This window comes from Kwoniella dejecticola, chromosome 3 (assembly GCF_000512565.2).
Source record: "Kwoniella dejecticola CBS 10117 chromosome 3, complete sequence".
Lineage (NCBI taxonomy): Eukaryota > Fungi > Basidiomycota > Tremellomycetes > Tremellales > Cryptococcaceae > Kwoniella > Kwoniella dejecticola.
In genome coordinates, this window is record NC_089303.1 from 2,321,114 (window position 1) to 2,341,283 (window position 20,170).

Below are 20,170 nucleotides of genomic sequence, written 5' to 3' on the forward strand. Positions count from 1 at the left end.
ACATGGTGCTAAGCTTTAGTGCCGGAGCGGTTAGGATCGGTTTTCGTTTTCAGACGAGGTCATCATGATCGCCGAATGAAACTAATACACCCTACTTCCTAGATGAATCATCGCATGTTTCATACTTGAGCGGCAGCCGGGACCTTCTTGGTCCTCTTTCACTTGCATCTCGCTTGCAATTTGACATGAGGCAGATCAGAAGTCTCATACGACCACCAAACGGGGACTCTCGGTCACTGTTGCGGTTCGACCCTTGAGGCAGATCTGGACTTTGGACTAGCGATGTCTAGAGATGCAATGAGTACCGTCGGTCCTCGGTCGCGTGAATAGGGTACGGATATAGTGCAAGAGACCCAGACGACCTAGATCCCTTCTACTGATCGTCTTTGTAGCGAGGTTGTTCCGCACGCTTCGAGACTATCTTAGCTTCAGGTCGAGATTCTTCTGAGCCGCAAAGACCAGCGCGAAATCCATTGCCGCATTCGTGCCCTGATCGAACATGTACCTCGGAACAGCCGAGCGAGGACTGTATCTTAGCGTCCATGACTTGACGATGATTGACAAGAGCATAAGCCTCACACGACCAAATTTTTGACGTTTCATCTTTTGATCCTCGGGGATTTATTGATGCCAACAGGGATCGAGGCTGTGTGCATCAATTAACGTCCCGGATTAACCGAATTTTGGGATCGTCATGAATCAGCATTTTACCGAGATGTCCATCACAGGGTGGATCGTCTTTTCTTCCCCTCGTTAAATTGGAGAATCCGAGCAGTTTGATTTGCATGCCCTCGCATCGCCACGTCGGTGGATTCCAAACAAGGTGGTCCCAGGATATCGAATAGCAAGGTCTGGCCAGCTCCCCACTGGGCAAGATGGGGGTGAGGTCCGATCGGCATGCATCCAGGTTGCGCCCAGATGTCGCGATTTATTCTCCTAATTAAGAGAAGCTTCCAAAATGAGTACGTATGTCGAAACTCTTATCTTTGGCCAACCGTGTTAGTGGTTCGAGGGTGGGGTATTTTACGTCTGGAATCCCTCAGTAATTCAACAGAACTGTCTGCCGCGAGGATGACCGATCATCACGGCGAGTTGAGGGGCGATACCCACGCCGTTTTTGAGAGGATCGCCGTTCGACTGTGCTTGACGTAGGTGATTTCCAAATACGATTGCGGCGGTGCGTGTCCTCTGAGACCTAATCGTCATCGCCGAACCAGCTGGCAAAACGAGCCGCTTCCTCTTTCCACCTGTCTGGACGCGCCACGTAGCCCGCCGTTACCTCCTTGAGTGATCTTCCAGCTATCCGCGGCACAATGATACCATTTGAGTACAACGTTCGGTCTCGAGATTCCGCTTGAAAAGGAAAGGGTCTTCCGTGTAGCACTCGGTCGATCCGACTCACTCTTCACGCTCCTACCCCAGAAATCACCTTCCTCGCCTCCTTGATCCCACAGATACTCATCGACTTCTTTAGGTAAGCGCAGGAACCATGTCTTCTTGATCTGCCCGGAGGCGGAGAAGGTGTGTGCGTGAGCAGTGGCCAGCACAAGGATGAAGTCTGCATCTATGTCAGTGATCTGCGTTCACCTAGGTAGTAGGATAATGTGCTGTGAGACCCACGATGATTGGTCATTTTCCTTCCTCCTCTCAGTATGAAGTGTATGCTCCTGCTCTTCCCATACCCTACTTGCCTATACAGAAATTGTCGGAAGAGGTCTTCTTGATGTTTCCCATCGCTACCAAATCCAGATTCCCGAGAGTCAACCGGTTCTCAAAATGCCGTTCCGTCGATATACGAGGCCTACTTACGGGTCCTCACTGCCCTCTTCTTCGGGCTGATCCGCATCCGACACCTGTCTTCTTTGGCGTTTCGAAGGTCTGGACGGTCTGTCTTCCTCCGAGGTAGAATCAGCTGCGGAGGATGGTTTTGTGATTATGTATTCTCCGATATCCCAGAGTACTTCAGATATACTACGAATCAGCTCGAGGACAGTATGTGATATGGCAGAATCGTCGAGGGCGAATTTGCGTACGTGTTCCTCCCTTCCTGCCTGCGGAGAAGTCTATATCCCACCCAAATCACCGTCAGACTGGGAATCCATCGCTGAAGCAGTCCTATAACGATAGATCACGTACTTCTTCCATCGGCTCCTGCGATCAAATATTGGATGAATCAACATTCAGCAGTTACCATAGTTGCTCGATTGATGCCGGGGTCATAGTCTCCAGCTTACCTTCGTACGTGGTATAGCTAATCGGGTGAATCGTAGTCTCCACAGCCAATCTACTGGATTCACCATTTTTCGATATCCCAATCAAACCTTTCGGGACTGCCCAACTGACCGTCCCTCCGTCAATTTGCATTCGCAGATCATAGTGCATCGCTAGATATTTGTGAATATTAGCTCGACCCGTTTGAGATCGCATATCCGAGGACCGGCGATAGATATCTCGTCTGGATACTGACCAGTAGCAGAGTGTCGTTGGATGCACCAGAAATTCCTCTTTCTCAACGCAGGGAATCTATCAATCTCAGCTTTAGTAAAACCCCATATTCCAACTCGGTCTTCCTGCTCTTCTTCCACATCATTTCGCTGTCGCTGTACGGGTGCTGAGGGTACTTGAATCGCTATCGCATGTTTGGTCTTCCTCTTCTTCTTCAATTGATGTAGAGTCCACATCTTCTTACATGCTGCACACGAATACGGGGTGTAAGTTGCACTTTTCAGATTCTTTTGGTAGTCTTATTTCGGAGAATTTTGTTGTTGTTTTTGTTGTGTGGATGACCGTGCGCAGGCACCAAAGGACGTCATACCACACACACACACAACTAAAACACCCTGATACCTCCTTACCGCATCTTCAAACCCATTCATTAACTATATAGACGCTGCAATACGTGCATGCTTTTCATCTACGGCCATAGAATCCAGAAAGCACCGGGTCCCGTCTGCTCCCCGCAGTTAAGTTGGATATCGCTCGGTTAGTACCAAGGTGGGGGACCACTTGGGAATCCCGGGTGCTGTAGTTTTTGTTTTTGGGCGTGGGCGTAGGGAAGGGGAGGTGGACGTTTCCCGTAGACTTCTTCTTGTGATCTGGTGGATATCCAGGCGATACATGTCTGGTCTGTATAAATGGTACAACTGTCACTACCTGCAAGGGAACTGTGCGTTATACGAATACCATTGGGATAAATATTGCCTTCGTCCGATTGATAGCTGGCCCCACCAAGTGAGCTCGTGATCACGTCGCTACCGACCTCCCTCAGCCGCATTCTCAAAACAGATACAGATCGCAGTGACCAGCACCAGATCGACGCCGGGCGCGACGTTGACAATGTACTGTGTGCAGGGTATTCAATATGTATGTGAGCGTTGAATCGTAAATTATGACTCTTGAAGATCATAAAACGACACCGTCACTCACAGTCTCCTTATTCGGATTCAGGCCTTGCCCATCCACTTTCCGCCTCGAGAACTGCGCTATCAGCGGTCCGCTGATTACCAAAATATCTGCCGATCCTAACCAGAAACCGCCCCTCAGTTGGATCCCCTTCGATGTGGGTGCTCCCGATAATGTGTCGGTGAAAGAAGCTTCCAACGATGAGCCGACTAGATTTCCTCGCCAACAAAGCAAATGAGTAGGTGACAGCATATCGTATGTTTGCCTCTCAACCCGTGGTTAGGGATCACCCAGGGGAGTTTGACGAGATTGAGGGGTACAGTACCACTCACGGGCAAATTTCTTTTTCACTTTCAGAATCTCTTTCCCACTTGCGTCTTCGCCTACAAATGACTTCGATATGCCCATCTTGGTTTTGAGGGAGATGAGTATATTGCCTTGGATGTCGGTGATGACTATACAATCTCAATCAGCCTTGAATGTCTCAAGTGATGAGCGTGCACCGATATACATCACTCACCCTTACCATTCTTACCTGATGCCGTATTGGTACGGCATATCAATCGAGGTTGACCTTCTAAATCGCGGATGACGGAATCTTCCTTCGCGCGTCAAAGTGAGATCAGCAAAGACAACTGGGAATTGGCCATACATAGCGCTCTCCCTGAGTATGAACCACCTCGGCCTGGTAGACATACACTGGGTCAATTGGTGATAAGAAGACTTACACCATGATAGTCGAATGGATCAGATTGCAAAATCAAACTCGTTGGTTGACTCGCTATTTGTCCAGAGAAAATTCCTATTGCAGGTGTGACTTCACCGAGCGGTTGAGCCGGTCCAGCCTTGAGGGAAGCAAGGGTTGTTTCTGAGAATGGGACAGGGATGAAAGAGCCTATGGACATGTCGCAAGTATGTAACAGATATTTCGATACTTTGATGTGTTCGTGGATTTGTGAAAGTGATTCAATGAAGAATGAAGAAAGCTAAGATGCTTTTTAGGTGGAAGTAGGATGCCGATTGGGGATGTTGTGGAGAACCTGTCGATGATGTAGACGATTAAGTAAGTAAGTGAGATAGACCCCACACCTTACCTATCTATATATATAGATAGACAAACGAGAACTACAGGTACCGTAATCTTGGCATCAGAACTGGGTTTATATGGATATCAGCTCGAACCTGAACATCAAAATGAACCACAAGCCCATTGATGATGTCAAATTACAGTATCAGTACTCTATCAGGGCGGAGGATTTTCCCTTATCGTGACGTTATCGCAATCTCGGGTATAACGGATACTCGTCGAATCTACTTGAATATGTTAGACGCAAACGCAGATACAATCAGACTTTGCATCGCCTTCATCTTGTGAGGAGGAAAGTAAATAATTCAATTATCCGCGGCCGCAGGAATCGACAAGTCCCCGAGAAAAGGTGACTCACGCCAATACAAGATCAGACTGAGCCCCTCACGGACGGCGCGTAAAGAAGTCAAGTGGTACTCGATTACCAGCATCTGATGCGTCTAGCTCCGTGATTGACGTCGCAAAGCGCAAAGCTTCATATACCATCGCCGTCAAGCTATTGCCTATTTGCAGCAGTATGAGTTTGTTTCTGATCTATTTCACACTACCGTGCCATCTCAGGAATGGTTCTTGATGCGCACTGACTTGATCAACCTGTGTTTATTGAGTTCGTGTTTGACTTGATGTGCCTGCATGTTATTCGGATCCGCAATACGCAATGCGAAGTGCCGTCATATAATCCACCATCAAACCACCATCTTCTTTCTTGATTACTTCCTCACTTTTTGAATTCCTCATGCATAGTCCGAAATACTCCCATCTCAGTCGTTCATCAAGTGAGCAGATAGAAGGTGCTCGACTGTGAAGATGAACAATCCAGAAGGTATTACCTCAGAAGGGAAAGTAGCAGTCATAGGATTAGGTAGGTCACCATCTTTCTTCATCAGATCCTTTTCCGAACATATACAATACCAGCTACTCCGGAGACAGGTCAACTTCTGACGAAGTAGCTTGTAGGTATATCCGGCTTGGCATCCTTGAAGAATCTCCTCGAACAAGGATTTGACGCTGTGGGAATAGAGAGGAACGATTATATAGGTGGGATTTGGCATTTCACGGAGGACAAGCAGAAAACTTCGGTCCTAGAGAGTGAGTATGCTTGCTGTCTATTTTCACATACTACTTGCCCTGCCAACGCATTCTCGTGGAAGACTGATTTCGAGGCTCTTCTAAAGCACTAGTCATCTGGTCTCGAGAAGCCAAATTCACCACTGAGCTGACGAGAGTGTTGATCATTTGTCCAGCTACAATCGCTAATTCTTCCAAGCAATTCGTAAGTCTCTTTCTCCTCCCCGATCCAGTCATTCTAGACTGTCAGCTAACACCATGTTCATCCATCATTCCTTAGGGCTGCTTCACCGATTTCCCATTTGGCGACAATTGATATCATCCCCATCCTCTTTGTCATCAACCAATCTATTGGGACTGACAAATTATCCATTGCAGATGTGCCGGACTATCCGACAGCACCGAACGTCTCGAAGAATCTCCAAGACTACGCCGAGCGTTTCGATCTCTTACCACATATCCGACTAGGGATCAACATCACCAAGATCGAACGATCGACCGATGGTCAACATTGGGATATTCACTTGAGCGAAAAAGACGAAAGCAGAGTCAAGGTCGATAAATATAGTAAGGTCCTGGTGTGCACCGGTCCATGGGAGAGGAGCTATAAGCCTGTATACGCACAAGAAGCAGAGTATATGGGAAAGACGTTGATGGGCAAGGAGTACAAAGGGTAAGTCTACATGCCCGTCACATCAACACAATGTCGAAAGAGGTGAGACACTGATATTGATATGCTGAGGATGGCTGGATAGCCCCGAAGAATTCAGAGATAAAAAGGTACTTATCGTTGGAATGGCGAACACTGCTTGTGATATCGCTGTCGATTTAGTGGGGATTGCACAAGAGGTCCACATCTCACATAGATCCGGTACAAGAATCGTTTGTACCCCATGCGCGGATTACATGGTGAATTTCGATGAAGACGCTGATGGCATTTTAGATACCACGCATGATGGATGGTAAACCGACTATCAACGCTATCACCCGTCAACTTACCGGGGCCATGTCACTCTTCGAGAGATGGCTACCATCAATCGGCGAATGGGTAGGCGATCGTTTCGCGACCACCAAGATGCTTCGAAATTATCCGGACATCAAACCCGAATGGAATCTTCTCCCTGCACCTCCCTTCAAGAACACCTTGGGTGTCATCAATGATCACATCATTGACCGGCTCTCCGACGGCTCAGTCAAGTTGGTCGGCGGTATCGAGAGCTTCTACTCTCTAGGAGTGTTTACTGATGGAGGGAAGAAGACCGAAGTCGACACGGTAATCTTCTGCACGGGGAATTACTTCGACTATTCCATCTTATCGCCCGAAGCGGATCCCACGAGACTTGGTGATTCCTCCGAGTGGGATCATATGGAACATTCCAACGGCCTTCTGTATCCAAGGTTATATCAAACGCTCTTCCACCCGAACTTCGCAGACTCTCTGGCGTTCCTTGGACCTTGTAGGGGATTCAGCTTCGCCGTTCATTCGAATGCCGATCTCGCTTCGCAAGCTATAAGTCAGGTGTGGAAGGGGAACTACGTCCTTCCAGGTATTGCAGAGAGGAATAGATGGTGTGAGAAGAACTACAGAGCTAGTCTGGGAGTGATAAAAAACTGGAGAACATTTAGAACGGGTCATTTTTCGGCAGGGGAATTTGAGAGATGGTTGAACGATGTAGCGGGGACAGGGGTGAATGAGCATTTGGGATGGGGATGGAAAGAGTGGAAGTTCTGGTGGAGTGAAAGAGAGTTGTATGGTCTCATCAAGAGAGGGGTGAATACGCCGTTCTTATATAGGCTTTTCGAAGGTAGACAGGGAGGCAGGAAGAAGTGGGAAGGAGCGAAGAGGGAAATTTGGAAAGCTAATGGGAGGGTTCCGCTGGAGGATAGGTGATCGCACTCGCAATGAAGAGAATTCAGTTTCACGACTCGCAATCACACTCACGGCAAGCTTAGTAGCGATGATTCTGCATGGCACGATACTTGATGATGGTTCAGATACGGCTGTTGTTGTACATAGATGCATATCCTTATGCCATGTAAATTGTTATGAACAAACTGCCGACCGCGGATCAGATCTTATCGGGATGATGTCATATCACCGGGAACCTGGTCTAAGCTACCGTAAGCTGTGCAGTGGTATCCGAGGACGGACCAGGATAAGGCTGTTATGCCTTGGCATCGCAATCCCAGCCAAAGTGGATCTACTCATGATCACTACACAGCTTTCACATCCTTCACATGGACTTATAAGAGCATGAAATAAAGGACAACATCCAATCGACCTCACCTGATCTGACTCTGATCCATTCAGTATTCATTCATCTTATTTCGACGTCGTCTTGGGCATTTCAATCCAATTCATCGTCAAATCACTCTAAGAGCATACATTCTATCGCACGCTCAACGCTCAACGCTCATCGCTCATCAGACAATATGGGCTTCTTCACCTCCTCAGCACCTGCTCAACTACATCCCATCAATCCTCCCTTGGGCTTACATCCGAATTACTTTGCTAAACAGCCTACGACTTTGGTGCTCAAGGAGAAAGTATTCAGCTTTAGCGGGGTAAGTGGTAGTCGGATCCCAGCGTTACGATTCCTCGAGCAGTCGACGAGGTCAAATGCCAGACGACGATGTGTGAGATCTTGTGCTGACTTGAGTGAATTTGTCACGTAGGACGACTTCTCAGTCAAAGATACGAATGGGTTCACCGTCGTTAAGTGTCATGGTCAAGCGTTGTCGTTTAGAGATAGGAAGGGTGAGTGGAATGGAACCAGCCATGTCGTCTCAATTTAACTCAAAGTCGCCCATTATACCTCGTACATCACGCATCATACACCCCACACCTTGCGCCATTTGACATATCCTATATACGACATGACCTGGATCATACCCATTTGCTGTCATGTACTGATACTCTGCCAAAACGCACCGCAGTCATCAACGATCCTAACGGACAATTCCTGTTGGGTCTCCGCAACAAGCTGTTGAGTATTCACAAGACGTTCATAGGTGAGACGCAGGATGAGAAGGAGTTGTTCCGAATCAGGAAGAGGATAAGCTGTGAGTTTGGGTCCGGGTTGAATCGACCCCTTGCCATCTCTCTTCTACCATATTACCACTCGTCTGATTCAACAATCATTCATGGATTCAATAATCACTTTCTCGCTCACCTTCACACAACACACGTGCACTGAGAAGTCCTCAATCCGCATGTTCTTCCATGCAATCCATTCAACCAGATCTCATCTTTACCAAACAGCTACCCTTGAAGGCTTACTGACCAAATTGATCTTATCAATTTACACGCAGTCGGCTCAAAGATGGAAGCGACCTTCCTCAATCCCCAAACATCACAAGAAGTCACCCTCCTCCTGAAAGGTGATTTCTGGGGCGGATCAGCCGATATTTCAATTGAGAACGGACCGATCGTAGCTCAAATCACGAGGGAGTTGTTCAACGCTAGACAGATATTCGGGGATCAACAGACTGTGGGTTAAGTTCAGCTCATTCCGTATCACAGCAGGACCGTGGGACTGCTCACTTTCAACTCATACGCTCCTATCGTCTCTTCTCCCTTCTCCCATTTCTCCTTTCTTTACTTTACTTGACAAAAGCAATGGAATGGCTGACGTTTAATCAATACCAATCTTCATCTCTGTATTTGTCTTGTCTTGTCGCGTTGCGTCACGCAGTACTACGTCACCGTCGCTCCTGGGGTAGACCTCGCGTTGATAGCTGCGATCTGCATCTGCTTCGACGAAGCTAAGAATGAGAACAACGGATAGAGTCCGAGCTAAATGAGACGGCGCTAGGGCCGAATGGCCGAGTAGCTGGAGGAAGAATCGATCCATTTTGTATATCACGCAGAATCGTGGATTGACTGAGTAAAAGCCTCCTCTCAGCTCATATCATATCGTATGATTTGGCTTGTCATGTATTATTTTACGCCGTGCTTCGACTTGTGGCGTCATTCCATGCACTGTCATGCAGGGTACAGAATACAGAATACACGGTACCAGCCGAATGAATCACTAACATTTCTCATCTCCCTTCACGACTCCACCACTTCGCGACTCACATGAGATATGGTGCGCCAAGGTTTCATCGTCCTCGTATCACGTCTTCTTAGTGAAGAACCCCTTTAACGTGCTTTGTCCCTTCGCTCCCCCTCCTCCTGCCCCGCCACCAGCCTTCCTGGGCGGAGGATGCGATGCTGCACCAGAACCGGAACTGGCTGGATTTCGTTTCGCCGTATCTGCACTTCCGATCGAGCTTGTCGATTCTCTCGCTTTCATCAGTGGTTTCGCATTCGCTTTGACTTTCGATTTTGTCGGTGCACCGTTTTCGCCTTCGTCCTCTGAAGCAGTATACGATTCGTCGGTCGAATAATCTCTCGTGACTAGCATTTTTCAAAATCGACATATTATCAGTATCATCAACCTTGATCACTGACTCGTCGTGGATTCCAATTTAGGGGAAGGACGATTTAGTCAATGATCGTGTAGACTCACCTATTCTCCCCTTCTTATCTTCTACCGTCTTACTCTTCTTAACTCTCCTCTTCTTCCTGATCCCACCCTTCAACTTCTCCTCACGCGGTTCTTCCTTCACTTTGACATCCTTCAACGGGTTCGGATCCGAAGGGTCCGCGATATCCATATCCATGTCCATAGACATCATAGCTTCCATCGCGCGCTGATCGTCCGCTCTGACCATCGACGAAGTAGGTTCGACCTTCACACGAGCTTCCGGCCCAGTTTGGCCTTTCTTGCTAGACGCAGGAGGTTCAGATTCGTCTTCCTCCGTATCGGAATGTATGACTCTTTTCTTCTTGCCTGAAATACTTCCTGTTTGTGTTCCTGTTGGTGTTGAAGTGGCTTTCGTTTTCGATTTTGCCGCATGTTCCGATTCAGGGGCTTTTGAGGTTGAAGCGGCCGCGGTGCTGGTAGAAGCCTTCTTCTTGTCGTCGGCCTAAGTTGAATTTATCAGGTAAGAGTCAACATCTCTTTCTCAGCTACCCCACAGCCGGATTCATGGTCCATCCGCATCTCTCGAGATGCAGCAGGGTGTGTGTAGTGATCGTTTACGGATCCACCTACCTTCTTCGCTTCTTCAGGTACTTCAACATCCTCCTTTTTCGTTGCCGTAACCGTCGAGGTTGTAGCTGTTGATCCACCAACTACTTTCTTTGATCCGCTCCAATCCATCCCTCCATCCTTCATAGCCTTCTTATCTGCCGCTAGAGGGGCAGTAGCCCGCAGAGCCTCGCCGGTGATCGTGCCATACATTTGTGGATTACGGTAATTTTTGTGTTCGCGGAGTGTCAGATTGGGAATCAGGTATTGGGCGGGGTCCTGTGGCGGATTCAGATACAGCGATGATTAGACAATGAAACCTTACAGACACAGTCGTGTGAAGCATAAAGCAGCAACTCACATTGATAAGGGAGGGTGCCAGCGAGTGGATATGTATACTCAGAGTCTCTTGCTCGAACAGCTTTTTCTTTTCTGGGTATCACAACCAACACAGCAAACAAGCATCAAATAAGTCAGCGTTCGTTATCATGCCTGAATATGCGCTTGGGATGACGGGGGCAATGACGAGATATTCATCACAATCCCAATGAAACAGACAATGACAATGGGAATGAATGCAATGGGACTCACCATCAAGTTGATCGCCCTGGACCAGAACAACACCCCATCTCGGCACATCCTGCTTCCTGACCACTTCTTCTTCTTTCTCAAACCTCCCTAGACCCGCGGGGTCAAGTTGGATCGACCCTATCAAACCATCTTCTTCCCCTTCCCCTTCCCCCGCCCCAGAATCGTTTCCTATCGCCGCATCATCGACTTCGTTGACTTGGTCTTCGTCCGCATCGCCATGCTCGGAATTCCGTTCGTCGTCCGACATCTCATCCATATCTACGATCCTCACCGCCCGCGCATTCGTGCTGTGCACTTGTGTCAAAGAATGTAGCTGAGTCTGATTTATCGTTGAGTGGGCCAAAAGCGGTCCGGTGAGTAAGTAGGTTGGGGATAGGTTCAGGTCTGGGTTGGACTCGAAGTGCGATAACAATAGGCTAAGTGAAGGCGAGAATGTGTCAATCATCATCACACCAAGACCAGGCAGACCAGGCAGAGCGGATTATACTCTATTATCAGAGATCGCTGCCTCTTGATGGTAGTGCCCACCAGGTGAGTAATATAAGGGATGTACACAAGAGTATTCATGATTTCACAACAAAAACGGTGTCGAAGAGGATAATACTCACTTCTTGGCTACGTTGACATGACAGCCCACTTCCCGACTGATGTCCCTGTACGTGACCTGATGAAGATCCAGTCATGTTAGCTCGATATCAAATGGCAGATGAAGAACGTACAATCCGCTTATCGTTTTCGATCCATTGTGTCAGTCTCCGAGTAGCTATCTTCTGTTGCTCTGCGGTCGCCATCGTGGGAAGAGGCAAGTCCTTAGCTATCTGATCTGATCAGAGTGCAATGAAGTAGGATGATGAAGGATGAAGGATGAAGGATAATTTGAGCCTCTGAGCCGAAATCATGTTTAATTACCATGACGCGACGGTGGAGGTTATTCAGCCAGCCTGGCATTCATCAAGTAATATTGACAACTTCCGCAATCATGAAAACATGCTGCCTTCTACATCCCTAGGAAACACCATGATGATATTGAGACATGCATGCATGTGACCACTACTTTGATTTTAAACCGACTCGAAACAACTATTCTCCTTTTCTTGACAACTACAAACTCGTCCAGGCTTAGTTGTCCTTGAGTTCAGGGGCAGTAGTACCCTTGCTCAAACCTTTTGAACCGGCGTAGATGGCCTTGTCACCAAGTTCTTCCTCAATTCTGAGGAGTTGGTTGTACTTGGCAACTCGCTCAGATCGACATGGGGCACCGGTCTTAATCTCACCGGTCTTGAGGGCGACAGCGAGATCGGCAATGTAGGTGGATTCGGTCTCACCGGATCGGTGCGAGGTCATGACGGCCCAACCGTTAGATTGGGAGAGTTGGACAGCTTGGATAGATTCAGAGATGGTACCGATTTGATTGATCTAAGGCGGCACGAAACACACAATCAGCAAAAACCCCGCTACTCGCCACTTCGACTGCGTAATGGAAGATCAATGCACCTTGAGCAAGAGAGCGTTACAGGCCTTCTTCTCAATGGCAGTCTTGATTCTCTTGGGGTTGGTCACGAGCAAGTCATCTCCGACAATTTGGATCTTGGAGGTGGTGGTGAAGTGGGTCCAGGCGTCAAAGTCATCTTGGTCGAATGGGTCCTCGATGGAGATGATGTCGTATTTGTCGACATAAGAGTTGTAAAGGTCGGCGAGTTCCTTACCGGATAACCATTTAGAAGAGTCGGAGTTAGGGTTCTGCATTATCGCCTCAGCAAACCGATCACAAACGAATATCTCAAGTCTCGAAAAGTCCAACTCACCTTGAAGTCAAGGTCGTATTTACCGTCCTTGTAGAATTCGGAAGAAGCTACATCAAGACCGATCTGGACTTTGCCAGTGTAACCAGCTTGCTTGATGGCCTCAGTAAGGAGGTCAAGGGATTCCTCAGCACCAGATACGTTGGGAGCGAAACCACCTTCGTCACCAACGTTGGCGGCTATAACACGCAAATTGCATTAGCTATGAGTTCACGATGATGGCTCTCGATCCGGCCAGCTAACGCACCATCGATACCGTATTTCTTGGTGATGACCTTCTTGAGGGTGTGGTAAGTCTCGGAACCCATCTTCATGGCTTCAGTGAAAGATGAAGCACCGGTAGGTAGAAGCATGAACTCTTGGAAGGCAAGAGCGTTTCCGGCGTGCGATCCACCGTTGATGACGTTGAAGGCAGGGGTGGGGAGGACGTAAGGCTCAGAGACACCAGCGACACCAGCGAGGTAGGCGTAAAGGGGTTTGCCCTAGTTCGATCATCAACATCATCTCAGAAAAAGAAGGATATGGTAGAGTAGGGCAGACTCACTTGCTCGGCGGCACCGGCTTCAGAGACAGCCATGGATACACCAAGGATGGCGTTGGCACCGAGTTTACCTTTGTTGTCGGTACCGTCAAGCTTGATGAGGAAGTCGTCGATCTCCTTTTGGGAGGTGACGGGGATCTTGGCGTCGATGAGGGCAGGAGCAATGACATCGTTGACGTTCTTGACGGCCTTGAGGACACCTACAAGTGCATTGCAGAGTTGTAAACAGCTAATCTACTGGGTGAGAAAAAGAGTCAGACAGCTCTGCTCACCTTTACCGACGTAGTCGGATCCTTTGTCTCTCAACTCAATGGCTTCGTGGGCACCGGTGGAAGCACCAGATGGGACTTGAGCTCTGAATCGGCCTGAGGGAGCAAATGTCAAGTGAGCTGACGATCCGATGAAGCGCTCGAGGCGCCATCCGAAGGGAAGAGACCAGCTCACCCTTTTCGGTGTGGACATCGACCTCGACGGTAGGGTTACGTATAGTCGTCAATCCGTTTGATACGGACGCGCAGAGCAGGACAATATAGATGTAACGGGACAGGCGCAAGCGGGGAAGGGCAGAAAGGGCAAGGATAAAGTTAGCTTTGCGCAGGCTTACGAGTAGTCAAGAGTCTAGAGGAGACGGGATGGGAGCCAGGGATAGCATTGCGACATTTTATCATGAGTAGGAATGGAGAGTATGGTTATAAGCAAGCGCAGAGATACGCGCTGGCTGAAGCTGAATCTGGAGAAGAAAGCGGAAACGCAGGGGAGTCAGGGAAAGGAAAGGCAGTGAAGTAGAGTATTGCGCGCTCGTGTTTCTCAGAAGGTGCATGGAGCCAGAAGGGGGAAGTAAGGGTGGGCAGGGTATAATGAGAGGAGAGAGCGCAACATCATGGCTCTGGTAGATAGAGGGAAAGGGGACTTATCTCTTGAGTCGAAGATCTATTTTGACGAACGTTCGAAAGTGGAATCAGCATGATAATAATCTTTTCTACCCAGTTCTATTGCCCACGTTGACACGATGATTGGTGTGATGGATACTCACTTGTCTAGCGTGGACTTTGGTGACGGTGGACATCTTGCTTTGCTTTGATGATATCAACTTTGTTTTGTGTTTTTGGAGACTTGTTTTAAGAACATGAAGGAAGAAGTCGAAGGAAGAATGAGGACGTGGTTGTGTGGGAATTGATTGACTCCATTATCTTTGGGGGACTATCAGAGTAAGGGATCAAATCAAACTCGGCTCTTTCTACCTTTCTGCTCATCATCAGGGCTTGTCCACGTGGTGTTCGTGGTCTATAGGCACCGAAGTATAGCTATTTCAGCCAGCCTAAAAGACAAGGGCGGAATGTACCGACTTTTCGGAAATACAGAAATATTGCCGAATAATCACGAGCCGGCGGCACTTTCCCCCGTCATCTCGCTCTAAAAATCTAAAATCCCAAATCAGATGACAAGTTTAGACTTATCGGACCTCCGTGATCTTCTCTTTCGCTATCTGGATTTGTGGAGAACCCTCAAATATCGTCGCTTGATCTCGTCTATATGCCTATAACTCCTGGGATATGCGGGGATGCCAAGTCGAGGTCAGGACTGAATGAGTGGTCCGTATCTCTCCGGGGTATGGAGTAGCTGGCGTCGCTGTATCTCAAGCTTCAAGAGCCGTTCTACATCCGAGCTGTAAAAATCTCGAATGCGGGGTACCTCCGAAATTCTGAGCTCTTACACGATGGCACTCTTCTGAGCCATAAATCTGATTCCCAACTGTGCTGCCTTCCTTACCTCGATTCTCAACCGAAACATGCACCACGGGATGGATCGTTGAGACCCAATAGCACTTCAATCGCTTTCAGGCGTTCCCTGTTCATTTGCAAACACAAGAATCTTCCTTTGTCGCCAAAATGATTCAATTCAGACATGCACTCGAGCTCACCTTCAATCTCTTTTTCACTCTCCTTTGCTTTGTAGCTATGATTGTACTCACGAGAAGGCAAAGTCTGTCTGAAGGCGAGCTCGACGTAGTTTCGGCTTTGCCGATGTCGTTCTTCAGTACTATGTGATCCACTGAAAGTATACTGGTTCGAAAGAGTATTGCTGCGCTCGATTTCCTCAGCAGGGATAGATCCTCGTCACCACCTTCTGTTATAAAATCAGTTCCTTGAGTTGACCTAGACTCAGCAGACCTAACACGATGTCTATGCCGCCACCATAAGCCAGACTGCTGATCGAGACAGTTGTCACGTGATGAACGCGTTATTGCTGTTGACAGACGGCGATGTCCGCTGTGATGTATCCAAGTAATCCACACAGTCAACAATTTTTGGACGCGCTGCTGCTAACCTAAAAAAGTTAGAATCATAAGAGCAATCTATGAAGTATCTTATTCTTACTACCCTCTTCCTCGATTACCATCATCCTATCCTTCTACCTACCTCAGACCTACTCCGCTAGTCGGACCATAGACCACCTCCAAAGATCCGCCTCGACATACATATAAATAGAAATCTCAGTTACAGATTCGAGAGAAGAGCTCCATCTTATCATCTTTCACGAACCTGTAGAACCTACCTTCATCGATAGGATTCAGACAGATAAGATAAAATGGTGAAATACATTCTCGTGTGTGGTGGTGTCATCTCGTAAGTGCAGCGCAAATCCCCATCATGCCCAAAGCTGTCTCCTGCACTTGTCGCTGATGTACTTTAACGGGCTTCAGCGGTATCGGAAAAGGAGTTATCGGTGAGGCGACTGACCTATTCCCTGTTCATTACTCTCGATCGCTCAGGCCACTGACTCTGCTGTCGTCTGTTGATTCGTTGTAGCCTCGAGTACGGGACTCACGTTGAAAGCTGCCGGACTCAAAGTGACAGCTATCAAGATTGATCCGTACATGAACATAGATGCGGGGACTATGGCTCCTACAGAACATGGTGAGTTGCACTCCAGTCCAATTTGATCTACTTCTGTTCGACCCGTGCATCCCGAAGAAGAAAGAGGGAGGGGATCGGGCTGAATTATGTATGTGTCACAGGTGAGGTATACGTACTCAATGACGGGGGAGAGACGGATCTGGATTTGGGAAACTACGAGAGGTACCTTGACGTCTCGCTAAACAAGGATAATAACGTCACTACTGGAAAGGTGTATCAACATGTCATCGACCGTGAAGTGAGTCCAAAATTCAATCATTTGGTACCCAGTTGAGAGGGTCACGATTTTAAGTGAAATACTGAGTCATGGTGTTAATTACGCAGCGAAAAGGAGATTACCTGGGTAAAACCGTGCAAATCATCCCTCACTTGACAAACGCAATCCAAGATTGGGTAGAAAGGGTGTCTAAGATCTCGGTAGATGGGACAGGTGAAGAGCCGGATGTCTGTATAATCGAGGTGAGCTATCCATTTCATCTGCATCGATTGCTCTTGATCATTGGTGTCGAAGATAGCTGATTAGTAATATTGTACGCTTAGCTCGGTGGTACCGTTGGAGATATCGAGTCGATGCCATTCGTAGAAGCGATGAGGCAATTCCAATTCCGAGTAGGGCACGAGAACTTCGCGTTGATCTACGTCTCCTTGATCCCTGTTGTTGGTGGGGAACAGAAGACGAAACCCACTCAAGCTGGTGTTCGAGATCTGAGAGGTTTAGGTTTATTACCTGACTTGGTGAGTTTTCGCAGCCTCCCTCGACTTGTTGCTTCTTTGCTGATGGGAATGCTGATCGGTGATTCTTGTGCTCGCTGCTAGATCGCATGTCGATGTACAGATACCCTTCTTACGGCAACAATGGAGAAAGTGTCGATGTTCTGCCATGTATCGCCTAAACAAGTCTTAGGTGTACACAACGTCTCGTCAACATACCACGTCCCACTGTTATTGCAGCAACAAGGGATGTTAGATTATTTGAGGAAACGATTGAACCTTGGGGAAGTCGTTATCAACGATAAGCACAAGAAGAAGGGCGAGGATTTCATGGGTCGATGGAAAGCTTTGACAGTTGGGTCAGTGCTTCTACGTTTCTGCCTTGGTGCTTTTAAGCCTTCGGCCTTGGAGGTGATGCAGATGATAGATATACTGATCATTGTCGCACGTTGTAGCCAAGAAAGACTATTCGACACCGTCTCCATTGTCCTTGTTGGTAAATACACCACTCTCGAAGACTCATACATGTCCGTGGTCAAAGCTTTGGAACATGCGTCAATGAGATGTGGTCGAAAGCTCGAACTCCAGGTAAGTCATCTATAACCACGGAATGTCAAATATGAGTCGGGTGTGACTGATGCACTGTCTTCTTCAGTGGGTCGATTCATCCGACTTGGAGCCTTCAACGCAAACTTCTAATCCGGTCAAATTCCATGATGCATGGTCGGCGGTTTGTTCAGCGAAGTAGGTCCGAATCAATATTTGTATCCTTTAAATGGGATCTAGCTGATGATCCTCTCGTCTAGGGGTATAATTGTACCTGGTGGATTCGGACACCGTGGTACAGAGGGAATGATCGCCGCTGTCAAATGGGCTAGAGAACAGAAAGTGCCTTTCTTAGGTATTTGTCTGGGTTTCCAAGTCGCCGTCATAGAGTGGGCAAGACACGTATGTGGATTAGACGGTAAGTCGTGGTGCCCCAACTTGAGTATACGGGTCTTCGAGTATAAGCGTCATGATTGAGAGCATGTCATTGATGGATTTCATGCGACAGGAGCCAACTCGGCTGAATTGGTACCTGACACACCGCACCCCGTGATCTGCTTCATGCCTGAGATCTCCAAGACCCACATGGGAGGAACGATGAGATTGGGTCTTCGACCGACGATATTCGAGGAGAAGACCGGATCATCCAAGCTGAGAAAGCTGTACGGATCAAACCAGGTAGCGTGGGAAAGGCATAGACATAGATACGAGGTCGAGCCGAAATACGTGGATGAGCTGGAATCGAAAGTTGGATTAAGGTTTATTGGGAAAGATGAAAGGGGAGAGAGGATGCAGATGCTTGAATTGGATGGTGGGTGTTATATCTCTTTTTCACTTCAAATCCTGCACAAAATATCCTCCGCAAGGGACACTATGCTGACTAAATCGTCTTTCACAGACCACCCGTATTTCGTGGCTTTACAAGCACATCCCGAATTCTGCTCTCGACCACTCAACCCCTCTCCGCCATTTTTAGGACTCATAGCAGCTGCATGCGGCCAGAGCGTACTGGAAGAGCAAATAACGAAGAATGAGAATGGGGGATATGTGGATCCTCATCCGGAAGAATCAAAGGTCGTACCGGAGAGCGAGGCTTATACGGAGAGGGGCAAACACGTGAAACAGAATCTGGGGGGTGTGGTCAAAGTCCAGGGAGAAGTCAATGGGGATTTGGGTATGAAGGAGTTACAACTCAGTGCGGCTGGGGTGGAGGGGGAGGTTAACGGGTCGGCCTAGGGTCGTTTAGGTCGAAGTCAGATTTCACGATGAGAGAGTGATCATGATCATAATCACGGTCTGGTTTATACCTCTGTTCGGTTTTATGGCTGCATCGTGGGGTGGGTGAGAGCGGGTCGCGTCTGAGAGGTGTAGTGGAGAGTGAAGTCTCAGATAGATAGGTCTTATATTATATCTTTTGCTCCTTGCTTCTTGCTCGTCTTCTTATAGGTAGATGGGATGCATTATGTGTTCTTGAAGGACTTCGGATACCTCAGAATTCGACTCGCATAGAGAGTCTGCATAAGGGATTTAGATTTAAAAGAATCACGCTGCGTGGCTATTGTTATATCGATATGATATTCCTGGATCAGGCAGGCATTTGGTTTGGCTTGGCATGCTCGGAAATAGATTTTGCCTCAAATCAGTTCAGAGTCAAAAGTCAAATACGACTCCCCTCATATTCTTCGTGATACGAGCAATTGAGCAATTGAGCAATTGAGCATCTGTATCATTTGCCGACCGTTGAAAGCTGTGCCATCCCTGTGCTATTGACTCCTTCCTGCGTTGACTCGCATTCGCATTCGCACTTGCATGCGACATTCTGCTCATACGGCCGAGAAAGGGAGAGCACAGTGGTTAGTAATGTTTGTCTTCGGTTACTGTATCGTACAGTGACTGCGGGCCCCGCGCAATACGGCACTTTACTCGTAATTGTTCTGTTAATTTCAATAATCGTGCACAGTGCACAGCGCGTCGTAAAGTGAAGTAAAGTAAAAGTGTACCAGAATCACCTTGAGATAGATTAATATCATTCTCAGTGATCTCTAACGACGACAACGAACAGCGGCAACGACAACGACTACTCGACGATCAATCGAGATTCGAGACTTGCTGCAGTCAAAGGATCCTTCTGGACCCGATCACCGAGATAGCATACGCGATACGATACAAACACCCTCATCTGATCTGATCTGATCCTTTGAGACCACCGTTGTCCGCGTTTCAGATCCATTCGTACATCCATACATCCATACATCCATACAACATCCACCTCACTCGGGTCATTCTGGGGATCAGCTTTGCTGTGTATAGTACTATTCATAGAAGCTATTCTGCGTCTTGGCTATTCGCAAGCTTGGGAAATTCCCGCCCGAAAGTAGACGGACAATAGGCTTGTATCGATCTTCAAGACAAGGACAAGCGCATCG

At 47.9% G+C, this 20,170-nt stretch overlaps 8 protein-coding genes and 1 non-coding gene across 9 annotated transcripts; 5 read left to right on the forward strand and 4 right to left on the reverse strand.

Annotated features, from left to right (window-relative positions):
- Positions 1–1,195: 1,195 nt before the first annotated feature.
- On the reverse strand, positions 1,196–2,681 carry I303_103225 (DNA ligase D, 3'-phosphoesterase domain-containing protein; the record flags this gene model as incomplete). The annotated part of the gene is made up of 8 exons (XM_065968719.1): positions 1,196–1,299; positions 1,403–1,558; positions 1,621–1,736; positions 1,810–1,960; positions 2,034–2,063; positions 2,137–2,151; positions 2,235–2,384; positions 2,468–2,681. 8 exons carry the CDS (start codon positions 2,679–2,681, stop codon positions 1,196–1,198), a joined length of 936 nt encoding a protein of 311 aa, XP_065824791.1.
- A 234-nt stretch (positions 2,682–2,915) lies between these two features.
- Positions 2,916–3,030, forward strand: I303_103226. Its single transcript, XR_001936498.2, has one exon. It is a non-coding gene; the product is annotated as a 5S ribosomal RNA (ribosomal RNA).
- A 221-nt stretch (positions 3,031–3,251) lies between these two features.
- I303_103227 (uncharacterized protein) lies at positions 3,252–4,307 on the reverse strand (the record flags this gene model as incomplete). The annotated part of the gene is made up of 5 exons (XM_018406574.2): positions 3,252–3,341; positions 3,427–3,611; positions 3,735–3,857; positions 3,923–4,004; positions 4,131–4,307. The coding sequence occupies 5 exons, from the start codon at positions 4,305–4,307 to the stop codon at positions 3,252–3,254; spliced, it is 657 nt and encodes a 218-aa protein (XP_018265068.2).
- A 989-nt stretch (positions 4,308–5,296) lies between these two features.
- Positions 5,297–5,873, forward strand: I303_103228 (uncharacterized protein; the record flags this gene model as incomplete). Its single annotated transcript, XM_065968720.1, has 4 exons — positions 5,297–5,351; positions 5,447–5,578; positions 5,734–5,762; positions 5,838–5,873. 4 exons carry the CDS (start codon positions 5,297–5,299, stop codon positions 5,871–5,873), a joined length of 252 nt encoding a protein of 83 aa, XP_065824792.1.
- A 322-nt stretch (positions 5,874–6,195) lies between these two features.
- Positions 6,196–7,448, forward strand: I303_103229 (uncharacterized protein; the record flags this gene model as incomplete). Its single annotated transcript, XM_065968721.1, has 3 exons — positions 6,196–6,230; positions 6,313–6,439; positions 6,501–7,448. 3 exons carry the CDS (start codon positions 6,196–6,198, stop codon positions 7,446–7,448), a joined length of 1,110 nt encoding a protein of 369 aa, XP_065824793.1.
- A 542-nt stretch (positions 7,449–7,990) lies between these two features.
- On the forward strand, positions 7,991–9,345 carry I303_103230 (uncharacterized protein; the record flags this gene model as incomplete). The annotated part of the gene is made up of 5 exons (XM_018406576.2): positions 7,991–8,122; positions 8,234–8,315; positions 8,495–8,620; positions 8,870–9,048; positions 9,253–9,345. 5 exons carry the CDS (start codon positions 7,991–7,993, stop codon positions 9,343–9,345), a joined length of 612 nt encoding a protein of 203 aa, XP_018265070.2.
- A 330-nt stretch (positions 9,346–9,675) lies between these two features.
- Positions 9,676–12,017, reverse strand: I303_103231 (uncharacterized protein; the record flags this gene model as incomplete). Its single annotated transcript, XM_018406577.1, has 7 exons — positions 9,676–9,959; positions 10,072–10,531; positions 10,660–10,914; positions 10,997–11,067; positions 11,227–11,642; positions 11,835–11,890; positions 11,946–12,017. 7 exons carry the CDS (start codon positions 12,015–12,017, stop codon positions 9,676–9,678), a joined length of 1,614 nt encoding a protein of 537 aa, XP_018265071.1.
- A 328-nt stretch (positions 12,018–12,345) lies between these two features.
- Positions 12,346–14,635, reverse strand: I303_103232 (phosphopyruvate hydratase; the record flags this gene model as incomplete). The annotated part of the gene is made up of 9 exons (XM_065968722.1): positions 12,346–12,642; positions 12,721–12,966; positions 13,032–13,207; positions 13,276–13,510; positions 13,573–13,769; positions 13,842–13,934; positions 14,014–14,168; positions 14,447–14,499; positions 14,603–14,635. 9 exons carry the CDS (start codon positions 14,633–14,635, stop codon positions 12,346–12,348), a joined length of 1,485 nt encoding a protein of 494 aa, XP_065824794.1.
- A 1,523-nt stretch (positions 14,636–16,158) lies between these two features.
- On the forward strand, positions 16,159–18,980 carry I303_103233 (CTP synthase; the record flags this gene model as incomplete). The annotated part of the gene is made up of 12 exons (XM_018406579.1): positions 16,159–16,196; positions 16,274–16,296; positions 16,380–16,487; positions 16,589–16,725; positions 16,812–16,946; positions 17,028–17,222; positions 17,304–17,557; positions 17,654–17,786; positions 17,854–17,942; positions 18,005–18,162; positions 18,253–18,555; positions 18,643–18,980. 12 exons carry the CDS (start codon positions 16,159–16,161, stop codon positions 18,978–18,980), a joined length of 1,911 nt encoding a protein of 636 aa, XP_018265073.1.
- Positions 18,981–20,170: the final 1,190 nt, after the last annotated feature.